The sequence below is a fragment of the Scyliorhinus torazame genome, chromosome 14 (assembly GCF_047496885.1).
Source record: "Scyliorhinus torazame isolate Kashiwa2021f chromosome 14, sScyTor2.1, whole genome shotgun sequence".
Classification (NCBI taxonomy): Eukaryota; Metazoa; Chordata; class Chondrichthyes; order Carcharhiniformes; family Scyliorhinidae; genus Scyliorhinus; species Scyliorhinus torazame.
This window is the reverse complement of record NC_092720.1, coordinates 69428075-69449518: the sequence shown is the minus strand read 5'-3', so window position 1 is coordinate 69449518 and position 21444 is coordinate 69428075. Positions and strand designations below refer to the sequence as shown.

Genomic DNA, 21444 nt, shown 5'->3' with positions numbered 1-21444 from the left:
ATAGCAGCACAACATCACGTGAAAAGAAATGTGTCAGGCGATCCTGTCTTAGTTTCAATTTTGCTTTTGAACAATGCACAGACACACGGATATGCTCCTATCTCTGTATAAATGTTCCCAGGCGCTTAGTCTAAGTAAATGAACCTGTTTTCACAATCCCTCGTGAATGATTGGTGTCGAGATCAATATAATGAAGGACAGCAAAAATATTGATTCTACATCTCAGGAGTAAGAAATAAGGAGGCAGTCAGGGACATAGCCATACCACCTCACAAAAGCATTGCAGATCTGTTGAGTTAAATTGTAAAATAATAATTTAAACAGAATATAATTTTGTGGATTACAATTAATGCTTTTGGCATCAATGGGAATCTGTGATCGCCTCTCCAATTCTCCTTTCTTCCCCTCTGAATCATTGCCCAAAATATCTCTTCAGCAATGAATGCAGTCTGCAACATCCTCATTTTGATTAATTTTAGCATGTGATACATTAAAGTCCAAACGTGCAGATGCTTTTAGTTAGGTCTGGCTTTGGTTAAAGTTTCAAAATTCATTCCAAAGCTATACAAGTTTCTAGTTGTGGCTAAACCTATTCCTAAAGATTAACCAAATATGTTATTAACTGAAATTAACTTATCAATATTTTTGGTCAGTGTGGGAAATATTGAAGATCATTTGACTGAACATTTTGCTCCCCAGAAAAGCATGATTCCCCATTCACCTTTTATGTCTCCTTCCCACTTAAACAAAGAAAGGCTGAGATGAACCCAGCACCTGAAACCTGTATTCAGTTTCTAAAATTATTGTCGCTTGTTCTGATCTCCCAATATAAGGTGAAATGATTTTGTGATTGACACGTTGGACTGCAGTGGCATAGAAATGAAAAAGATTACTTTAAATTCCATTCAGCTAACTTTCCAGTTCAATATTTCAAGAAGTAAATGGTTTCGGATTGTGATTTGTGCAACAGCTACTTCTCTTGAGGGTGAGGATTATTGATTCAGAGGAAAAAGATTGTCAGGCATGCAGCTTTAGATTCTATAGATCAATTTGATATAAGTAACTAAAAGTAGATGGCGACCAAATGATTCTGCAACCATGATTATTTGTACTGATAGCTCGACCTTGTGATTTGTAAAAAAAAAAAATTATGAAATGGATCTGCCTCATAATACATTTCAAATCAGGGAGCATATTGTAGCAATGACACAGAGCACTGCCATGTGAAAACAAAAAAGGTATATATATTGATCAGAGGTTTTATGACAATTCTGTGCTTGAATGTTTTAGCACTGATGAATGTTTCCATTTTATTTCAATAAAGCTGAGTTAAAGCACGTTTTGTAGTACAGCTTTTTCCTCCAATTCTGCCTTTTAGTATTCATCATTAGGAATTTGAATTTTTTTGGTCTTAAGTATTTGAAAGGAAATAGTAAAAACAGGTAAGCTATCCATCTCAGTTAACTGTTGCATATTTTAAGAGCACTGGTGTTAATTTGCTTGATTTATTCTTGTTCAATTTTGTAAACATTTAAACTAAGAGACCAATATCAAGAGCAAATTTTAGGACATCAAAAAATCCTGCAGGGGATTCTTTTGTCTGTAACATTCTGCCTCATATTAAACAACATAGTACATTACCCACAAAGGCAGCTTAACTTTTATGGCTTTGAAAAATGCAGATGCTCTGGATATTAACGCTGACTTTAATGGCAATATTATTTTTCTACTTTAAATTCACTGGAACAAACCAGAATCATTTAACTTCTGTCATCCATGTTCTTTTTATTATCTGTATTGTTTGAGCAAATGCTGAGCAAACAAGCAGCAGCAGCCTGATTTACTCAAATTTGCTTACACTGGCATGTCACTTGATCCCACTGACCGAGAGCTCCTGTCGATTTACATCTAATTATGGCATTAATTGATTTGTTAGGCAACAAACAATTTTGGCATCAACTTTTCATGAGTTACAATCCATAATTAATTGGACAGTGCATTTGTTAATATTTGAACTTTTGTCATTCCTATTCATTGGTGTTCAGCTATTGTTCAATCGCCTATTGGCAAAATAACCTGTGCTCTTAAAGCCAGGAGTTCGTGAGTAACAGCGTGTTTTTGCTGGAAGACAAAAGAAGATCAGAAAAATATTTAATTCCATGATGAACTAAGGGGTGTGTGTCTATTATACCAGACATGAAATAATTAATTTTTCATTAAAAAATATTTAATTATGTTTTGAAATCAGTGTGGTAATACAATTGTCTGCAGGGGGCGGCATGGTGGAACAGTGGTTAGCACTCCTGCCTCACAGCGCCAGGAACCAGGTTTGAATCCGACCTTGGGTGACTGTGTGGAGTTTGCATGTTCTCCCCATGTCTGCGTGGGTTTCCTCCGGGTGCTCTGGTTTCCTCCCACAATCCAAAGATATGCAGGCTAGGTGGAGTGGCCATGCTAAATTGCCTCTTAGTGTCCAAATATTAGCTGGGGTTAGGGGATAGGGTGGGGCAGTGGGCTCTTACAAAGGATCATTGCAGACCCGATGCCCCCTTCAATGTAGGGATTCTATTATTCTATGACCTTATATAATCATAGAATTATGCCATGTATCAGGATAGAAAAGGATCATTTGAACAATCAAGTCTGCCCTGGTGCGGGCAGCACGGTGGCACAGTGGTTAGCACTGCTGTCTCACGGCGCCAAGGTCCCAGGTTCAATCCCGGCTCTGAGTCACTGTCCGTGTGGAGTTTGCACATTCTCCCCGTGTTTGCCTGGGTTTTTCCCCGCAACCCAAAAGATGTGCAGGGTAGGTAGATTGGCCAAGCTAAATTGCCCATTAATTGGAAAAAATGATTTGGGTACTCTAAATTTTCTTTAAAAAAAAGTCACCCTGGTGTTTTTTTCGCCCATTGGTCACCTGATCAAATCCAGTCACACCCTCACTTTCCATACTCTTTAATATTTCTCTTGCAGCTTGGCTCAGTTGGTAATACTGTTGCCTGCGCGTCAGTGGATCAAAGGTTCACGTTTCACCACAGATACGAGTATAAAATCTAGACAAACACTTCATTGTTGGAGGGGCTGTCCTTTGGATGAGAAAACACATCATCTACCTACAGAATGACCTCTTCTCTACTGTAGATTTTATTGATGCTATGATTCTTAGGTGAATGCAAAATATCCCATGATACAATTTCACAAAGAGCAGGGAATTTTCCTGGTGTGCGCCCAGTACTCTTTCCCACACCCCGCCCCAACCAACATCATGAAAAACAGATAAACTGGTCAGTTGTTTGTCATTTGTGTGTGTAAATTGGCTTCCACAAATGCCTCCATATCATCTGTGTCCTTCAACAATAATTCATTGGCCGTGAACATCCTGAGGATGTGAACAAGTTCCTTATTTAAAAGAAATGTAATTCCCTTTCTAAAAAAAATATGAACACCATTTCAGCAGCGTTTTTTAATCGAAGAATCCCATATTCTAATCACTATCTATGTGAAGAAATGTTTTCTATCTTCACTTCCACTTTGTCGTAATATCATATTTTTTGCCTTAAAATTCTGTTCTTTTATCACTGTCTCATTGATAGATAGAAATTAAACTTTCAATATTTTGAAGACCCTCAATCTTTTTAGTTCCACTTAAACCCTCAAACTTCTCAGGTTTTCCTTCATAACAAATTCCTAATGTCTGGTGAAGGTATATTTTATTTCCTGCTCGTTTTTGTATGCTTCCTCCAATTGGGAACAGAAAACTGTCAAACTATAAATGTAAATGAGGTTTTTCACAAGTTTAATGTTATTCCTTTTTACTCATTGTTGCTTTCCTTTTTATGTGCCTGCTGATATAATAGAAATAATTTTAAATGTTTTATTTTTTATGGCCTTATCTATTGGTGAGCCTCCTATAATAAACTATGGGTGGAATTTTCCAATCTGTGCCCAGAATGCTGGTTGAGGTGAGAAAAGCGATGTTCAGTCCTCCAGCTGCACACCCAGGTTTTCTCTCCAGATAATCTGGCACACTGTGCGCAACATATCTGGAGGCGTGCCCACGCGGTCATGGTGGCGAGCCCTGATAGAGCCGGTAATACTGGCTCCACAGAGATCCAGATGGCGCCCCGATCTGTGCTTAAATAATGCACCCCCCATGGATCCGGGGAACTATCATCCCTCCCACATGCACTGGGACAACTCCCCACTACGGTTTCAGGTACTTTTCCCGGCCCCACATTCCAACAAGCACAGGAGCAACAGCCTCACCACGGGCACGAGGACCGACCCGCCCTGAAGTACCGGGACAATCCCCCTGACACAAATCAGGGCAACCACCCCCAATGGAGATCCCCATAGGGCCGCCCGCAGTACTATGCTGGCAGTGGCACATTGGCAGTACCAGGGGCCAGTGGCAGGGTGCCAGAAGCAGTGTCAGGGCACTGCGCAGGGACGTAGCTCTCCCCCGGGGGGCTATGCCTACATGTGTGCGCCCGTTAGATGCCCCTCAGCTGCTTCATGTCTTTAAAAAGCAGTTATAAACCACGCCAATGTGACGTCACGTTAGCACAGTGCATTTTTAAATATGCGGTGATGAAGTGGCGGGGAAACACGCTAATGATATCAACATTTATTTAAATGTATCGAATGAAAGGGTGGGAGCCTTGTTACATCACGTTTTCCGATTCTCATGAGATTTTCTACCTGCATCACCGTTTGTGCTCGAGGAGGATGTGAGTGAAAATTCGCACCAAATGCATCTGTGTACCAAGGCTTCTTTACCCTTTCCAAACTCTTACAATTAATGGGACACTTCCATTCACTATTATTTCAAACTGAGCTTTTCAGATTGCCTCGGCCACTGTGGGCGAGTTTCCAGCACCATTACATCCCAACGCAAATCCCTCATGGTTGGAAATCCTCGCGAGAGGACCATAACAGGATTTGAGATGGGGAGATCTCAGAATGACGCAATCAGGTTCACGCCCATTGACAAAGAGTCATCGGACTCGAAACGTTAGCTCTTTTCTCTCCCTACCGATGCTGCCAGACTTGCTGAGATTTCCCAGCATTTTCTCTTTTGTTCCATATATTTTAATATATTTAAATATATTAAATCGACTTAATGCCAAATCTTCCAGGTACATCAGGCGTTCCCACTTGCCAGTGTGGCATAACTCTGGCAGGAATCACTTCTGGTTTCCAGACATGATGACCACATGTTCCCACTCGCCAGTGTAGGCCTTGGGTGGTCAAGGACATGGCAGGGTTGATGCCAGCGATCATTGGGCAGGGGTACTGTTGAAGCCAGTGATCCTTATGGGGGTGGAGGTTTGATGTAAATGATCCTTTTGCGGGTGCGTTGATGCCAGCAATCCTTGGGGGCGTTGATGCCAGCAATCCTTGGGTGGGGGCGTTGATGCCAGCGATCATTGATATTGGTGGTGTCGATGTCTGTGTGTGGGGGAGGGCAGCCTTAAACTTCATTTTGAGATCAGGACGACCTTTAATAAGGGTGTCCTGATCTCTGTGGAGCCGTGCTCCTTACAATGACTAAACACCCTCCTCTTCTAAAAATAGGCAAAGTATGGGAAGATCTCAATGGAAATTCTGCCAGTTTCCAGTCAGAACACGACACTTTGCTATTTATTGGGACAATTCCACCCACTATTTGCCATCCTGCGAATTTATATTGGCCCCTGTCATCTATCGTAATCCTGGTTATAGTTTCCCATAATTTCAAATTGATACCGTCAACAAATTTGGACAATTGTGATTCCTTAATTTCTATTTTATGTTAATTTATGCATGTGCAGAGTAAATAATGGCAACCTCAAAACACGCCCTGTGGAACATTAGTTACCTTGGACGGGATCCACCCAAGGTCAACGGACCGTTGTAATGGTCTGTTAAGCTATCCACCCCACTCGTGATGATTCTCACCGTGGTGGGATTGGAAAATACTAATCCTAACCCCATGGGCAGGATTCTCCGTCCCACAAGCCCCGTTTTTCAGTGAGGCATGCCCCGCCGTCAGCAGGATGCTCCATTCCCACTGTCGGCCTATGGGATTTCCCATTGTGGCCACCCCACACCGTCGGGAAACCCGCAGGCGTGGGTGGGCTGACGGCGAAGCGGAGAATCCCGCCGGATATTTTTCCAGCCGTATAAACTTCCCTTTGCCTCTACATTTTGCTCACTAGTCATCTCTCCATCTATGTGTCCTCTGTGAGGATCAAAACTAGGAGTTTATGCTCAAAGTATATTTTCGGGCATCGATCTATCTAATTTAGCAACAGCCTTTTATAATGGTTAAGCTGCTGAGCAGCTGCTTTTCATCATATATGGCAACAGAAATCATCCCTCTTTCACTGATTTGTAACAGTCTTTTTCTGCTGTGGGGCATCTTTAATGCGAATTATCCTGATCCATTTTAAAACCCTTCTGTGCTTTTTGACCCTGTCCTCCCTTCCAAGCAATTTGTGCCCCAGGTTTCCTTAACCTTTGTCTTCTAAAGTGCAGATTTATGTGCTGAGACCCCCAGGTTGTATCCTGTATAAATCAAAATATTCTGTGGATATAACACAAAACATTCATTTCAGAAGACATATATGTACCCTTTGCACAGTTACTTCTCCATGCGTGAATGGGATATTCGGGTTATAAAAGCAGGAGGCCAATGACATGTCATATTGCGCAACAGTTATATTTCTGAAGAATGGGTTAAAACGAGGCAGCAATGAAAGTTTGCTCTTGCTTTATTCTTTGGGCTATGTGAATGTGTGAGTTACTGTGGCTACTTGGTATTTTATCACTATGTTTTTCATTGTTAGACCGTACATTGATAATGCCTCCATTTTGGTCTACAGAGACTCTTATGGATTCAAGATGGGCAACTGCCGAATTGGGATGGACTGCACACCCAGATTCAGGGGTAAGGATAATTTACGCAATCGATTATTGACTAACCCAATTAAAACAGTAAAACAACTTTGAAGAGCTTTCAGTGCTTTGAGGTGATTACTGAGGCTGACATTCTGGTACAGTAATGAGGGAATCAAAACAGAAAATGCTGGAAATACTCAGCAGATCAAGCAATGTTGTGGACAGAGAAACAGAGTTAACATTTCAGGTCAGTGACCTAATGTTACTGTACTAAGCGAATTAGGTATTGATGGAGCTGTTGCCCTTCAGATGAGATGTTGAACTCAGGCTCTGTTCATTAAAATTGTTAAAGATATTTTAACACTGTATAAAGAAGATTAAGAATCGTATCCTCTGCAACTGATATTGTTTAAAAATGACCATCTGCACATTCACCTCTTTGCTGTTTGTGGTACGCTGCAGATGGAGAATGGCTGCTGCTTCTCTCTACATTACAGTATTTATTGCACTACTAAAGTAATTAACTACGTGAAACATTTTGGAATACTTCAACATGATGCAATGCAGAATTTTGAAAAATGAGTGTTAGTTATCTCGAAAATGTTGTTCACCAGTTAAAGTCTGTTGAATCAGTGGTACAGGAAGAGTCGTGAACAGGGATTTTCATGGATCCAAGCCCAAGTGTATTGGGCAAATGGGAATAAACTGCTGTAATCGAACCTACTCAATTTTCCACTACTTAAATTCATTTGAGGATTAAAATTTAATAAATTACCTTACAGGCCTATGTTTCAACATTGCTGAATTTCTGAAATTCAGTCTGCCCATACAATACAGTGCACCTGGGCGTGGATCCAGGAAAATGTCCATTTTATCTATAATTGGTAATGGATAATTATGAAAAATCTTTTATCAATCTTCCAATTATGTGCCAAATGTTGCAAGTGCGATTGTTTGCACAGCTTCAGAGTAAAAATTCAGTCCAAGACCCCCAACATTTGAATAAGAATGGACAATTACAAACTGACATGGAATCTTATGCAGACATAAAACAACTTGGACTTAACTAGTCAATGTCAAGTAACAAATCAAATATGCCAGCATGTGTCAGTAAAAATGGTAATAAAAAGGGCGAGAGCAATTAATTGAAAGGATTGTTTGCAAGTGTGGAAATTAATTAGAAGGAATATTAAATACAACCAAACCCTGATACATAACTAATTTACCATGTTAGAAATCAGGGTTACATTTGAATTAAGACTCTGCTAAACTACAAGTGAAATACATCGGTGATGAGTACCACACAGAACATTTTCTCTGTCAGTAGCAATATGAGGAAGAATATTTGAACAGGTGTGAAACTTCTGAACAGAAGAAAAAGATTGAGCAATGAGTGAAAATATCATTAATCTTTACATGCCCTTTCATCATTCAGTATGACAAAGATTATGGACAAATTTCATTTCTGCATTGAAAACCAGGTGCAATTACACATGTGTCAAGCATGTATTTTCCCACCATATTCATTATATGACTCTTTTATACCTAACGTACATGGGCAATTTTTCCATGGAGTAAAACAAAACATTCTTGTCTTGAGCAAAGTCTGAGTTTCACTTTATTTTTGCTTTTAATTAATATTTTTCAAATGTAAAAAAAAACACTCTTTTATATGAAAGTCCCACAGGGACAGTGTTTGGATAAGATAAATGCACAAAGGCGCCTGTCTCAATTATATTTATCTTTGCCTAATCTGTGTTCGTAAATTAGTAAGTGACTCTTCAATTTAAATATGTGTACAAACATTCCTATGAAACAGATTGTGGTTGCCAACCTTTTCAAAAGCTTATGGCATTAAGTAATTACTGTAACCACACAAGTTATTTCTTAAGATGTGTTTGCAATAGTTCTGAAAGATAAACAGAAGAATGTATGAAGTGGAACAAGAAGAAGCAGTTTAGCCTGTTAATTATACTTCATCCAGTTACAAATATTTTAGTAGCATTACATGCTGTGCCCTCTTCCTCTTCCAATGCCCTGTCCAAAGCTCAGATTGGAGTCAGTTTTACAATGTCTCTCTACTCCTAAGTCATTTTCTTTTTAGACAAATGTAATTAGCTGCACTGTGCGACCTCAGTGACAATTATTTAATTTAAAAGGCCTCACCAAGCAAAAAAAATAAATGTAATTAGAATCCCTGAAGTTGTTTTGGAGATTAGAAAGAATTAAATTAATTTGCAATTTGGGCCTGAACAGTGGTTCTGCATATTGTAAGCTACAGTAGTGTTCAACATGCCAAACAAAAATATCAGCCACACCTTTAAAAAATATCCCACTATCAACAAATTTTAGTCCAGGCCCCTGAGAGAGGCCTGGCTAATTTAAAAGAAAAAAGCAGCCTTGAGTATTATATTGTCATGACTAGACTTGATGGGACCTATGACCTTTAACAGCTATTAATGACTTAGTAAATCTAGCAGCCTAGACATCGATAATCACATTTTAGAAAACAAAACTTCACAGTTATTTTAGTTTGCCCATACCAGCAGCCTCAAATGTCAACCTGTGTTCCCTGAAGTCAATCAGTAAAGATTACACAATTTGCACCGTGTATTGTCTTGTTAATGTAACATTTCTATTCACAGAAAGTTGTGAATTCAAAATGTTACAAAAACTGATTAGGAGGTACATTAAATATTATGTTGGGAACTAGTTGAAAAGCAGCTGGAAATCTGAAATAAAAGAATAAAATGTTGGAAATACTCAGTAGGTTACACAACATCTGCGGAGGGAGAAATAGTGAACATTTCAGGTCCGTGATCTTTCATCAAAACTGGGAAAATATTAAGATAAAATAGGTTTTGAGCAAAGGGTGGGTGGGCCAAGGGCAAAGGGAAGACCTGTGATAGGGTGGAAGACAGGAGAGTTTGGAAGACAGGGCCAAAGGGAATAGAGAGGATGCAAGAAAAGAAACAATTGAAACAAAAGATGTGCCCAGAGCAAGTGTGCTGCTGACTGCAAGCAAAAATGGGGCACGGATAATGGGGGGGATTTTCTACCCCTGTTTTCGGCAGGCAGAAATAGTGGCAGAGGCAGAGAATAGCGGGGAGCCCCAAGAAAACTTTTATGTACTAATGGGAACCCCATTAAAATACATTGCCACATACTTATCGGGCCTCCTTGCTATATCATCCCCCACGTAAGGAATTTACTGGGTGACATCACCTCGGTGGGGTTTACAACAGGTTTTGTAAAACGGGAAACTGGCAAACAGAACCTGCCGGGGCGCACAGGTAAGTATAGTCCCCAGGGGGAAGAGACACATGCCTGGCAGCACCCCGGCACTTCCCAAGGCACCGCATTCGGCACGACTGTGGGGGAGGGGTCTCCGTGGGGAAGGTGCCGGTGTTATGTGGTGTGGGGGGATCAGTGGTTGTGGGATGAGTCGGTATTTTCTTTTTACACCGGGACATCCTTAGAGCCACTGTCGCTGGCGGTGGGGGGGGGGGGGGGGGGGGGGGAGGGGGGCTCTAAATGAACCCATCCCACCAGCATGACGTGTGGGAACCACCTCCTGGTTTTTCTTCGGCAAAGTGTTTGAAAGTGTGGCAGGAAAAGCCAGCAGTGCAACCGATGGGCTGCACACCACTTCCCTCAAATGGGTTCACACTTTGCCAAAAAGGTCCCGGTCCCACCAAAGTCAACCGAGATTTGAATGGCTTGCCACATGTCCCACGGGGGAACCCACCCGGAACATCCTGGCCGACAGTCTGAAATTGTTGAAGTCAGTGTTGTCTGGAAAACTGGGAAGTGTCTCATTGAAAGATGAGGTGCTGCTCCTCAAGTATTATTTGGGCTTCACTATAAGGCCCGTAATTGGGTTGCATGTTTGATAATATTTAATTAAATCAGAATGGAATTGAAACATGTATCACAAAGTTTTGATCATATGTGTATGAATGCTGCAAGCAATGTTACAGGGATTGCAGCAGCAACAAAAGGATTATTTTAAATGATTGAGAATGCGTAATTCCATCACTTCAAGACAGTTTGAATTTTCACTTCCAATTCAACTATTTTTATAGTTAATGTAACGATAACATTAGAAACATAATATTTGTACAAAGATAGTGTTTCCTTTACTGTCACAACAAATATTCTTTGTTTTCTTTGTTCAGTGGGAAGAAGTAAGTGGCTATGATGATGCAATAAATCCTATTCGCACATACCAGGTCTGTAATGTGAAGGAGGCAAACCAGAATAATTGGCTTCGAACTACTTACATTGCCCGTAAAGATGTTCAGAGAGTATATGTGGAGATGAAATTCACTGTGCGGGACTGCAACAGCATACCAAATATCCCAGGTTCTTGTAAGGAAACCTTTAATTTATTTTACTACGAGTCTGACACAGACTCAGCAACAGCATCTACTCCATCCTGGATGGAGAACCCTTATGTGAAAGTGGACACCATTGCACCAGATGAGAGTTTTTCCAAACTGGAGACTGGGAGAGTCAACACGAAGATTAGAAGCTTTGGTCCATTGTCCAAGAATGGATTCTATCTCGCGTTTCAGGATCTGGGATCATGCATGTCACTCATTTCTCTGCGTGTTTTCTACAAGAAATGCCCAGCTGTGATCGCAAATTTTGCAGTTTTTCCAGAAACAGTGACTGGAGCAGAACCTACATCACTTGTCATTGCTCCTGGTACCTGTCTCAATAACGCTATTGAACTATCTGTCCCGCTGAAGCTATATTGTAACGGTGATGGGGAGTGGATGGTACCTGTTGGAGCTTGTACCTGTGCTCCTGGATATGAAACAGCTGAAAAGGAAACTGCTTGCCAAGGTAGGAACATGTTCAAGTGATTCTGGTATTTTAGCCTCTTTTCACTTAAATGTTTTAGAGATTTCCTATTTCATGGAAGCTTTAGTTACTTAAGTCTAATTTTTGGAATATTTTCCAGTTTTTCTTTTTCAATTCTCAACACAATCATTAGAAAGTCACAGAACGTAATACTCTGATGGAAATTAAATAAATCTCTGGAGATATAAATATTGGCAGATTCTTGTGCTCTTCTCTCCAGTGAGTTTGGTGGTGTGGCATGTGATTGTGTGGGAGGGTGATGGATGGGGACACTGACTTCTTCACCTCCATCTTGGTTAATTCCAGGACATGAAGGCCTTTGGATAATCCTGTCACTCCATTGGAAATTGAAACCCTTAAGTTGGAAACGAATGCGCACTTAAGGGCTTCAACCTGCTGCCACTAGTATTAACACCATGGTGGGTGAAGGATCGTTATGCAGGGAACAGGATAAACAGGCATGGGGCTAGATTCTCCGAGCTCCGAGTTCCGTGCCGAAATTGCATATGGTACGGGGGCAGAGAATGGGCATTCGCGCGGGAATCGTGGCCAGCGCTGCTCCTGCGATTCTCAAGTCCCCGGAGAATTGCTCGTGAATCCCGCGCGCGTAGTCTACTCGGCGCGAGTTGGGTGCCATTGACAGAGGGCCCCCCCCCCCCCCGCACTGCGATTCACCAATGGCAACTGGCCGAGTTCCCGACGATGTGGTTCTAACCACATAGCGTCCGTCGGGCACCTCGGTTGGTGGCTAAGGACTCAGAGGGGCGGGGGGAATCCTTCACCGGGGGGGGGGGGGGGGGCTCATGGACGGCCAGGCAAGTAATTGGGCAGCACCGATCCGCGGGCGTGTGCAATCTCGGGGGGACCTACCTCTTCTATTCCGGTCCGCGGTGCGAGTCCGCCATGTCGCAAGGGCGCCATGTCCCGACCGGAAGTGCCGGGCCCCGTATCCGCAGCCAGAGCTGCGAGAAGCACTCTGGGGCGCTGCAAGCCCTCTGCAGGTAGGAGAATCACTCTGGACTTTCTTAAGGAAAGTCCAGAGTGAAACGGCAGCGTTTTGACGCTGACGTGGGGTCATAGCCCCATTTTTGGAGAATCGAGCCCATGTTTGCTTGAGGGCTCTCAGGGCCCTTGTTATCAAGGGACCAAGTGGAAAGGAAATAGCCACTGAGACCCACATCCTGCCTTCTCTCCCTCCCCCATGACCCCCGCCCTGCGAACCCCTCCCTGCCATCACTTATTTATGCTTGGGTCCCTCTTTGATCTGTGACTTTGGATAATTGTAGCACCAGAAGTAGCCATCATGGTGGTGCTGCTGAGTATAGACAAGCTGTCGGCCAATCAGAGACGGCAGGGTCATCCGCTACAGGAATTCTTGATCTGAGGGAAAGGCTCTTTGTTGGCCTGTCAAGTGCCTGAGTGGCACAAGATGTGGCGGGTCTTCCTGAAAAGATGCAATATGGGGTCTCATCAGCTCTCCAGCTGCCGGCCAAGACCTCCATTGCCTCCAGAAGGTTGTTTCGTCCAGGTTCCTCAAATGGAATAATTAGAAACTAGGTCTAGATGTAAAGTTGTGCTAGGATTTTCTATACCATTAACATATTAGTCTTGCAGCAGGTGATAATGGTTTATTCTACATGTCGGACCCAAATGAAGCCAAACACTATCTGTTAGTTATGAGTCTCACTTGAATGGACTTTTTCAAGATGCAATATGCTAAATTGCTCTTCGTGTCCAAAAAGGTACGGAGACAGGGTGGAAGTGTGGGGATAGGGTGGAGGTGTGGGCTTAGGTAGGGTGCTCTTTCCAAGGGCCGGTGCAGACTTGATGGGCTGAATGGCCTCCTTCTGCACTGTAAATTCTGTGATTCTGTGATGTGCAACAAAATGTTCACATTAATTTTATGCGTTTTTTTCAGCTAGTTGACCCTTTGTTTTTCATTAATTCTTATTTATCTTCTTTAATTTCCTCTCCTTGGTGAATCATGGGCTAAGTCATTGGTAAGACTTTGTTTAAGTGCACAAGCATTGAAAAATGCTGGGCGGGATTCTCTGGCCTCCCAGCAGCGTGTTTCTCAGCGGTGCACCATTCGCTTGTGGCAGGATTCTTTGCTCGTGCCACTGTGATTGGGAATTCCCATTGAAGCCACCCCAGGCCGCCAGGAAACTCATGGGAGGTCGTGCTCTGCCGGCAGGACCAGAGGATCCCACTGCCAGCGAAAGGCCAGAGAACGTAGGCCGCTGATTCATAAAGCTTGGACATACCGGAATAATTGGCACCATAGGAATGTAATGCTCAGGATCAGAGCTACTTATGCAGTGGATACGATCAAATCATTATTTTGACATTCTGGTTAATTTAATTTTGAATGTGACCGTGTATAGGTTTTGTAGAAATTTTTCACAGAACACAAGATAAATCAGAATAGCCCAAGATAGGGTAGGGTGTTCATGTTCTAATAAAATGAATGGGCAGGAATCTTTCCCATTCCAGGCTTTCTTGCGTTCCTTTCTCAAAGCTGGCTGCAGCTTTTTCACCAATTGTTTCAATAGAATCTATTGATAAAATGGAAAGGAAAATCTGTCAGAAAATTGGTTTAGACTTCAGTAGGAAGGTTATTAACTGGTTGTGCAGTCCTTTGGAACCTAAATTATGCTGAAAATTGAGAATGCTCTTGTTTCGAAAGGACTCTGCAAGTGAGGAATGAGATTTGTTATGTGCATGTACTTGATGGATGCAGCTTCTACAGCCTAAGAGGTTTCGGCCTAGCTTTGCATTCGGAACACCTGCCACAACAAAATAAAATGATAATTACCAGGATGTAAAAATGCATGTTATGGTTTTTGGTCGGGAAATTAGATTTTCCAACTAGTTCTGATCCATATGAGAAATACACTATAGATCGAAAAAGGTAATTGAGCCCATCAGGTCTGTTTCTTCCATAGGCCCTATAAAGTTCATTCTGACTTGAACTTCACCCAGTCCATTCAGTCTCCTGAGGAAGACAACAAAAGTAAATATCCAAGAAGATAAATCTGTATTAGGTTTTCCCTGATTCTCAAAAGCTAATTCAGTAAAACTCCAAAATGTTAGGTCAGTTTTACTTCCTCACTCACCCAAAATGCGTCATTGGATTTTCAAAGTAAGATGTCCTAAATTGTGCACACGAGTTCCAAATATGCCCTTAATAGTCAGTGATTCTGGCTTAAATAACATGTCTTGATACTGGAGGTCCTTAAGATGCAGTCCATTATTTGTTTCACCATTTTTCAACTTCACATTGCTTTAATGCTTTCAGTGAATTGTGGAAAGTCAAGTTCAACCATTGTGCACGCTCAATTCTTGCAATGTGTGAACTTTATGTTACTTTTAAAAGAAGTGCATGGATTACTTCTGATCCCATTGAGTATGTCATTTTGAATACATTCAAACTTCCTTACACTAGGTTTTGTCGATTTAATTTGGTGTCATCAGCAAATTTTAGAAATCCATTCTATAATAAACGTATCTAATGGAACACAGTTGAATTAAAACACAAATGAAAATTCCACGCGATTAACCATCAGAGCTGATCCCATTCCAGCATTAGTTTAACTGGAATTGCACAGGAAACCACGGGCGGGATTCTTCGTGAACAGACGGGGTGGGCCACTCCGTCACTGAGGAGTGGCGTGAACCACTCTGGCGTCGGGCCACCCCAAAGGTGCGGAATCCTCCATACCTTCAGGGGCTAGGCCGGCGCCGGAGTGACTGGCGCCAGCCGGCGCGGAGGGCTTGGCGCCACGCCAACCGGCGCCGAAGGGCCTCCGCCGGCCGGCGCGAGTTGGGGCATGCGCGGGAGCGCCAGCGTGTGTTGGTGTCATCCCAGCACAAGCGCAGGGGGGTTCTTCTCCGCACTGGCTATGGCGAAGGTTGACAGTGGCCGGTGCGGAAGGAAAGAGTGCCCCCTCGGCACAGGCCCGCCTGCGGATCGGTGGGCCCCGATCGCGGGCCAGGCCACCGTGGGGGCACTCCCCGGGGCCAGATCGCCCCCGCGACCCCCCGAAGACTCTGCAGGCCGCCCATGGAGCCAGGTCCCGCCGGTAAGCACTCGTTGTGATTTACGCCGGCGGGACCCGCCAAAACGGGCGGCCACTCGGCCCATCGCGGGCCGGAGAATCGCCGGAGGGACCGCTGCCAGCAGCCGCTGACCGTCGCGGCGCGATTCCTGCCCCCGCCAAAACCCCGGCGCCGGAGAATTCAGCAGCCGGCAGGGGCGGGATTCACGCTGCCCCCCTGGCGATTCTCCGCCCCGGCGGGTGTCGGAGAATCCCGCCCCACATCTATGGGCAGGATTTTGCAGCCTTTCCTGAAGGTGACCCCTGTGGTGGGTTCCCTGGCAACGGAGTGGAGTAGCCATGCAAAATGCCATTGTCTTAATTGGAACCGGCGATCCCTCCAATGGTGAGCCACCTCCGCTGCAGAAAACATGCTGTTTTGGGAAGGAGGGTGTGGCTGGGATGAAAATCCTGGCCTATGATTGTAAGCAGAGCTTCCATTCAACTTCTAATTAAGTTATCGGTAGAAGGTTTTGCTCTCCCAAAGGTTTTGGGCCTAAATGTATTATTGTTCTATGTGTTAACATTACTTTATCTATTTCTTAAGAATGTCAAAAATAGGATATCTTGGAGGTGCTGAGCAAGCACAGAATCACCTCAATTGAAGAATCAATTCTTACAGTTTATACTTAATTTACTGCCACAAAAAGAACATGGTTTTCATCCTTGATGAGAATTGAGAAAATGCCTGGCTTGGCCTACTCACTACGGGAGAAAATATCCACAAAGAATGGATTTTCAATGTCACGGAGGAAAGTGTGTGGACTGCAGTCTGACCAGTGGATCTGGAGGAAAGACTGGAAGCAGCTCCAGGGGTGGTTAGGTGATGAGGGGGCGGTATAAAAAAATAATTTAAGTGCTGTGGAACTTTGTCCTATTTAAATTTAACACAGAAAAGCCATCCAGATCTCATTCATCATATCCCCTCACCCCCCCTCCCATACACTTGCTGTGCCTCATCTATGTCACCTAAAGACCCCACTCAGCCCCATGGCCTCTCATGCCTCCTCTGATGAAACTGCAAGCAGTTGAAACCTCTTAATCTTGTCTAAATAAACAAGCAATGTTTTCTCTGGGACTTAGGTTTTTAACAAGCTATTCGAGTTTGGGATCTCCACCAAACCTCATGATGAATGGTTTGCTGAGATCCCAGCCATCCACTTGATTACTACAACACCTGAACCCCAAAGGATAGAAATGCCTTGTATGACAGCTCTGGCTCTCTGATCTCTGCTGTCATTTTCACAATGCTTACACAAATTAAGAGATTTCAGGTGCTTACAGTTTCAGCTATTGTAGCTTTAAAGGGTTTGGATGATTGGCATTTGTCAAGTATCCTGTAGTGAAGAACTTTTTTAAATATAGTAGAATGTTACGAATTAATGCTTTTTAAAAGATTTAAAACATTCCATTGACACTATGCAGAGGTCTTGTGGCAGGGGTAGCACCCCTGCCTCTTGGCCAGAAGCTTTGCGTTCCATTCCCAGTTCAGGACTTGATGACCACAGAAGGTGTGTTCGTAACATGACCAATCAGATGGGTTATTAGCCTGTAAATTCTTCCAATATACCTGATGACAGGCAGTAAATGGGTGAGATTTTCCTGGTTCGCTGCAGTGCAGAAGGTAATGGCAAACCACTGCTGTACTTTGCCAAGCATAATCATGGACCAACCCCATCTTAGGGCATGGGACCCGGAGGAGAAGGAGAATTGTCATGATAAGGTTCATTTTTTCTAAACAGTGACTCGTGCATCAGTAGGCTTGGAGCTCCACAGCTTGGAATAGGGGGCATGGGAGGCTACAGGGAATTTTTTGAAGGGCTTAACTTTGCATGGGTGAATGAGGGCCATAGGGATTGTTTGAAGGTCATACATTGGCATGGGGGGCATCACAGGTTTGCGGGTATACCTTGGCATTGGGGGCATGAGGAGGATATTTTGAACTTACCTTTTAAAAGTTCCCCTCATGCCATATATATGGTTCAGAACACCTCTGAGGTTGTTGTAAACCACCACTCACTGAAAACCTGGCCCGACTTCATGAAAATTGCATAGGATTCAAATATGCGGTGGAGTCGGTCAAATTGGGAGTGCAGGGTGTGGGCTTTTGAACTGAACTAGCCCACACCAACAATGCTGGCTGCCATTTTCAAAGAGCTCCTGTGCCAACCCGACTCAATGAGAACACAGCTCCGAATGTTTGGAGTTGTAGCACATCGCAGCAGCACTTTCAGGTTATTTAATTCAGATGACCAAAAAAAAATCTATTTTTCGTGAAGCAAACCTTTTCAAGATTATTTCTGGTATATCTCTATACTGCAAGTGATAGGTTGGGCAAAAATTTACACTCACTTTCGTGATTTTAGAACATACATCCAATGCAAACTATGAAACAGACTGTTTTGCCTATCCTGATATAATTTACATAAACCACATCTAATTTTGCAGATCATCTTTGCAAGAGTGACCATGCTAGAGATTTCCACACGCAATGATCAGTAAATCATACATTATAAACTTATTTTCATGTCACCCATGGCCTCTCATGCCCCCTATGCCAAGCTGTAGAGCTCCAAGCCCACTGATGCATCAGAAATAGATTGTGACCTAGCATGTGGCCTTTGAAACACACTGGGATAGAGCTTTGTCTTCATCAGCCAGGTGGGGGCTCGCCAGGTCACCTTCTAGGCAGTGGGGAGAAGAAATCCACCCCAGTTACGATTTCAATAGAAGTCCCCTGGCATTAGGTATCGTGCAATGAGACTAGTAGAAAGAGAGACAATTATACTATTTTTGAAAATGACGTGATGTATAGTAGATATAAAGAAAACTTTTGCAGGATAGTCAGAGGTTTCGGTCCCATTGTATAGAGCTTTTTGTGTTGCTTTGTGTAAATCTGTGAGAACGTCAGGGTGGGACAGTTCTAGCCAATGAGAAATAACTGGAAATCCTCTTCATCCGACTTCACCTGTCATACCACTTCTTTGGAATTATTTAGTGCATGGGAGTCTGAATATTGCACAGTATAGCAGTTCTTTTGTTGTTTTATTCTTGTTGCCAGACAAAGGACACTGATAAATCTATTGTCTTCATTTGAATGCATAATATTCAGCTATTTTTTGCTAAAATAAATGCCTGTTCATGCAGGTGATTCATCCAAATATAAATCATATGCTTTCTTGGCACAGTTTTTTCACTGCTGCATGATATAAATTAAATTTAATAAGAAGCCCAGAACAAGAAATGCTGCTGTGAAACCACAAAACAGGATTTTGTTTGATGATGTGAACATCAGAGTGTCCTATTAATGCCACGGCCTTAGTGATGTAAGGCTGCATTTTGCGATCATCGGCTAAGTAATGGTATTGGCTGCTAACCTTGAAGAAAACGCTGACAAAAATTTAGCAATCTCTGTGGTACAGATTTCCCCATCTCTACAAGAGTCTGAATCAGGTACCAAGTCAAGGGGCTCTCAAGGCATCCAAGTCATCAAGCAGGGCAAGCTGCCAATCACAGGAAAGTATACTGACATAGCAAATCGAGAAGTAAAATGCACTGATATCATTCAATTCTAATTACATTTTAGAAAGATTGAAGTAAACGATTGGGACATCCACTTGAGATTAAAGTAGAAGCTAAAATATCATAACTAAGCTTAAAACATATATAATGCGATTATTTTTTGACCAGTGAAGAGGCTTGGCATTCCACAAATATAAAATTAATTTTTTTCGTGGCCAGAGGGATTTTTCAGCAATAATTATGAACTTAGTGCACTGTTAGAAACCAATTGTGCTTCATTCAACAAGGTATAACTTTTACAAAGGTTATTATTGTGATATATTAACTTAAAATGACAAGTTCTCCTAATTCTGGTGAAATTTCAACAGCTCCAAACTGATGAGAAATGTAGAATCACTGATAGCAACTTCTGAATTTCCACGTTTAAGTGTGTATGTGTGGACTGTAGACGGCAATCAGTCTCAGAGGAGTAATGAGGGTTTAATGCTGACAGTTTGCTATCATCACCGCCACTACAAAAAACCTGGCTGTTGAAAATCATGTGAAATGTCTTCTCTCTGAATGGCATTATCTTGATGTCACTTTTGTTTTTCCACACCAATGTGCGCAAGGTTAATAAATAATAGAAATTACTGGCTGTTGATGGTGATTCAATGGTTGGAAGCTCATTCTACAATTTGTAAAATGTGCGACTTGATTAAAGCTAACAGATCGAGTTCTTTCATCTAAGCGCAATCTAGAGTTTTCATTGGTGTTTATTAATATTCATTGTTCCTTTTTTTCCAATAGTGTGAACAACAAAAGGCTAGATGATGTACATAGTTGGAGGCAGTTACTTTATATCCAGCAGCATGCCTGTGCTATAAATGATTTCTTCCATGTAAGGTTGCCCCACTTACTGTCCTTCTATTTTATTTAAAATGTTAATTTTCTTTTTATGCAAAGTTAACCTTTTTATCTGGAAGGAATTGCCTCTGATAAATACTGTTGGGAGTATAAAGTCACCTTATATTTTGTTCGGTGGCTACTATAGATCCTTATGGCATCAACATCTGGTCCCAGTCATACATTATCCTCTCCCACTGGTGGAATACACTTAATTGCATCAGAAGAAGTGTCCCATATGCCCTGTTGTAGCTGAAGATTGATTTTATTGTCCTGTGGTTGCATTGGACCTCCCACTACCCTGATTACTCATAACTAGCATTCTCTTTAAAAAACAGATTTATACCCCTTGGTGTCTTGATAGATAACTTTCTGTCTGAATACTCATTGATAAATATTGACTGCAGCTGTTGCTTGACTGAATGTAGCATTGATCACCCACAGAGGCTGATGAAATTGTTTACCAACTGTAAAAGAAATTAATTCCTGCTGCCTGTTCTCTGCAAATACTTAAGATGTGTGCATTAGAAAAAGAATGCTTTGCAGTCATATAATTATTGAATCCAGACATGATGCTCAATGTAACTCAGATACAGATGAAGCCAGCTGCTTTGTCTGAGCAGTAACATTGGATTATGTTACATATATTACACGTGTACAGTCGAGATTAGTTTCAATACTACAGGGGGAAGTTAGAGGTTGAAGGGCATGCGGAGAAGTGGATGGGGGAAGTAGTTCCGGAGTGTGACGAGGCAGGTGGATGGGAGGGAGATGGGAACGGGAGACAGGGAAGAGAAGGCAATAGGAGGAGAAACGAATTGGGGCAGTGAGGGAGGGTGGCACTGCACCATGTTCTTTGAAGCGAAAGCTGAAGTGAAAGTGAAGGTCATCCTTCACAGAAGAGCAGGAAATGAAGATAGGGATTACAGGCAGAGGAGAGGGGGGGGGGGGGAGGATAAAGATGGTTGAGACAGGCCAGGAAGTTCACAACAGGGCATGGAGAAGGAGCAGTTGGCCCACGGCCAAGGGCTGATTTTCTTCTCAGTGAGGAAGTGTGCTGTGCAGCAGACTTAATTTTCATCATATGGGGGTGGCAGAGCTGTCCCTCGCTCAATGTCAGTTTTCGTTTCATGTAGCGTGAAGACTGGGTAGTATGGCACCGGTTTTCTTTTTGTTCTACAGGGGTTGT

At 42.6% G+C, this 21444-nt stretch overlaps 1 protein-coding gene across 4 annotated transcripts in view; it reads left to right on the top strand.

Moving 5' to 3' along the window:
- LOC140389796 (ephrin type-B receptor 3-like) overlaps positions 1-21444 on the top strand; it is a 133942-nt gene that overhangs the window by 26847 nt on the left and 85651 nt on the right. For all 4 annotated transcript variants that reach the window (XM_072474329.1, XM_072474327.1, XM_072474328.1 and 1 more), the window contains exons 2-3: positions 6867-6931; positions 11061-11733. In XM_072474329.1, coding sequence (XP_072330430.1) covers positions 6867-6931; positions 11061-11733 — 738 coding nt within the window. The remainder of the gene's footprint in view (positions 1-6866; positions 6932-11060; positions 11734-21444) is intronic.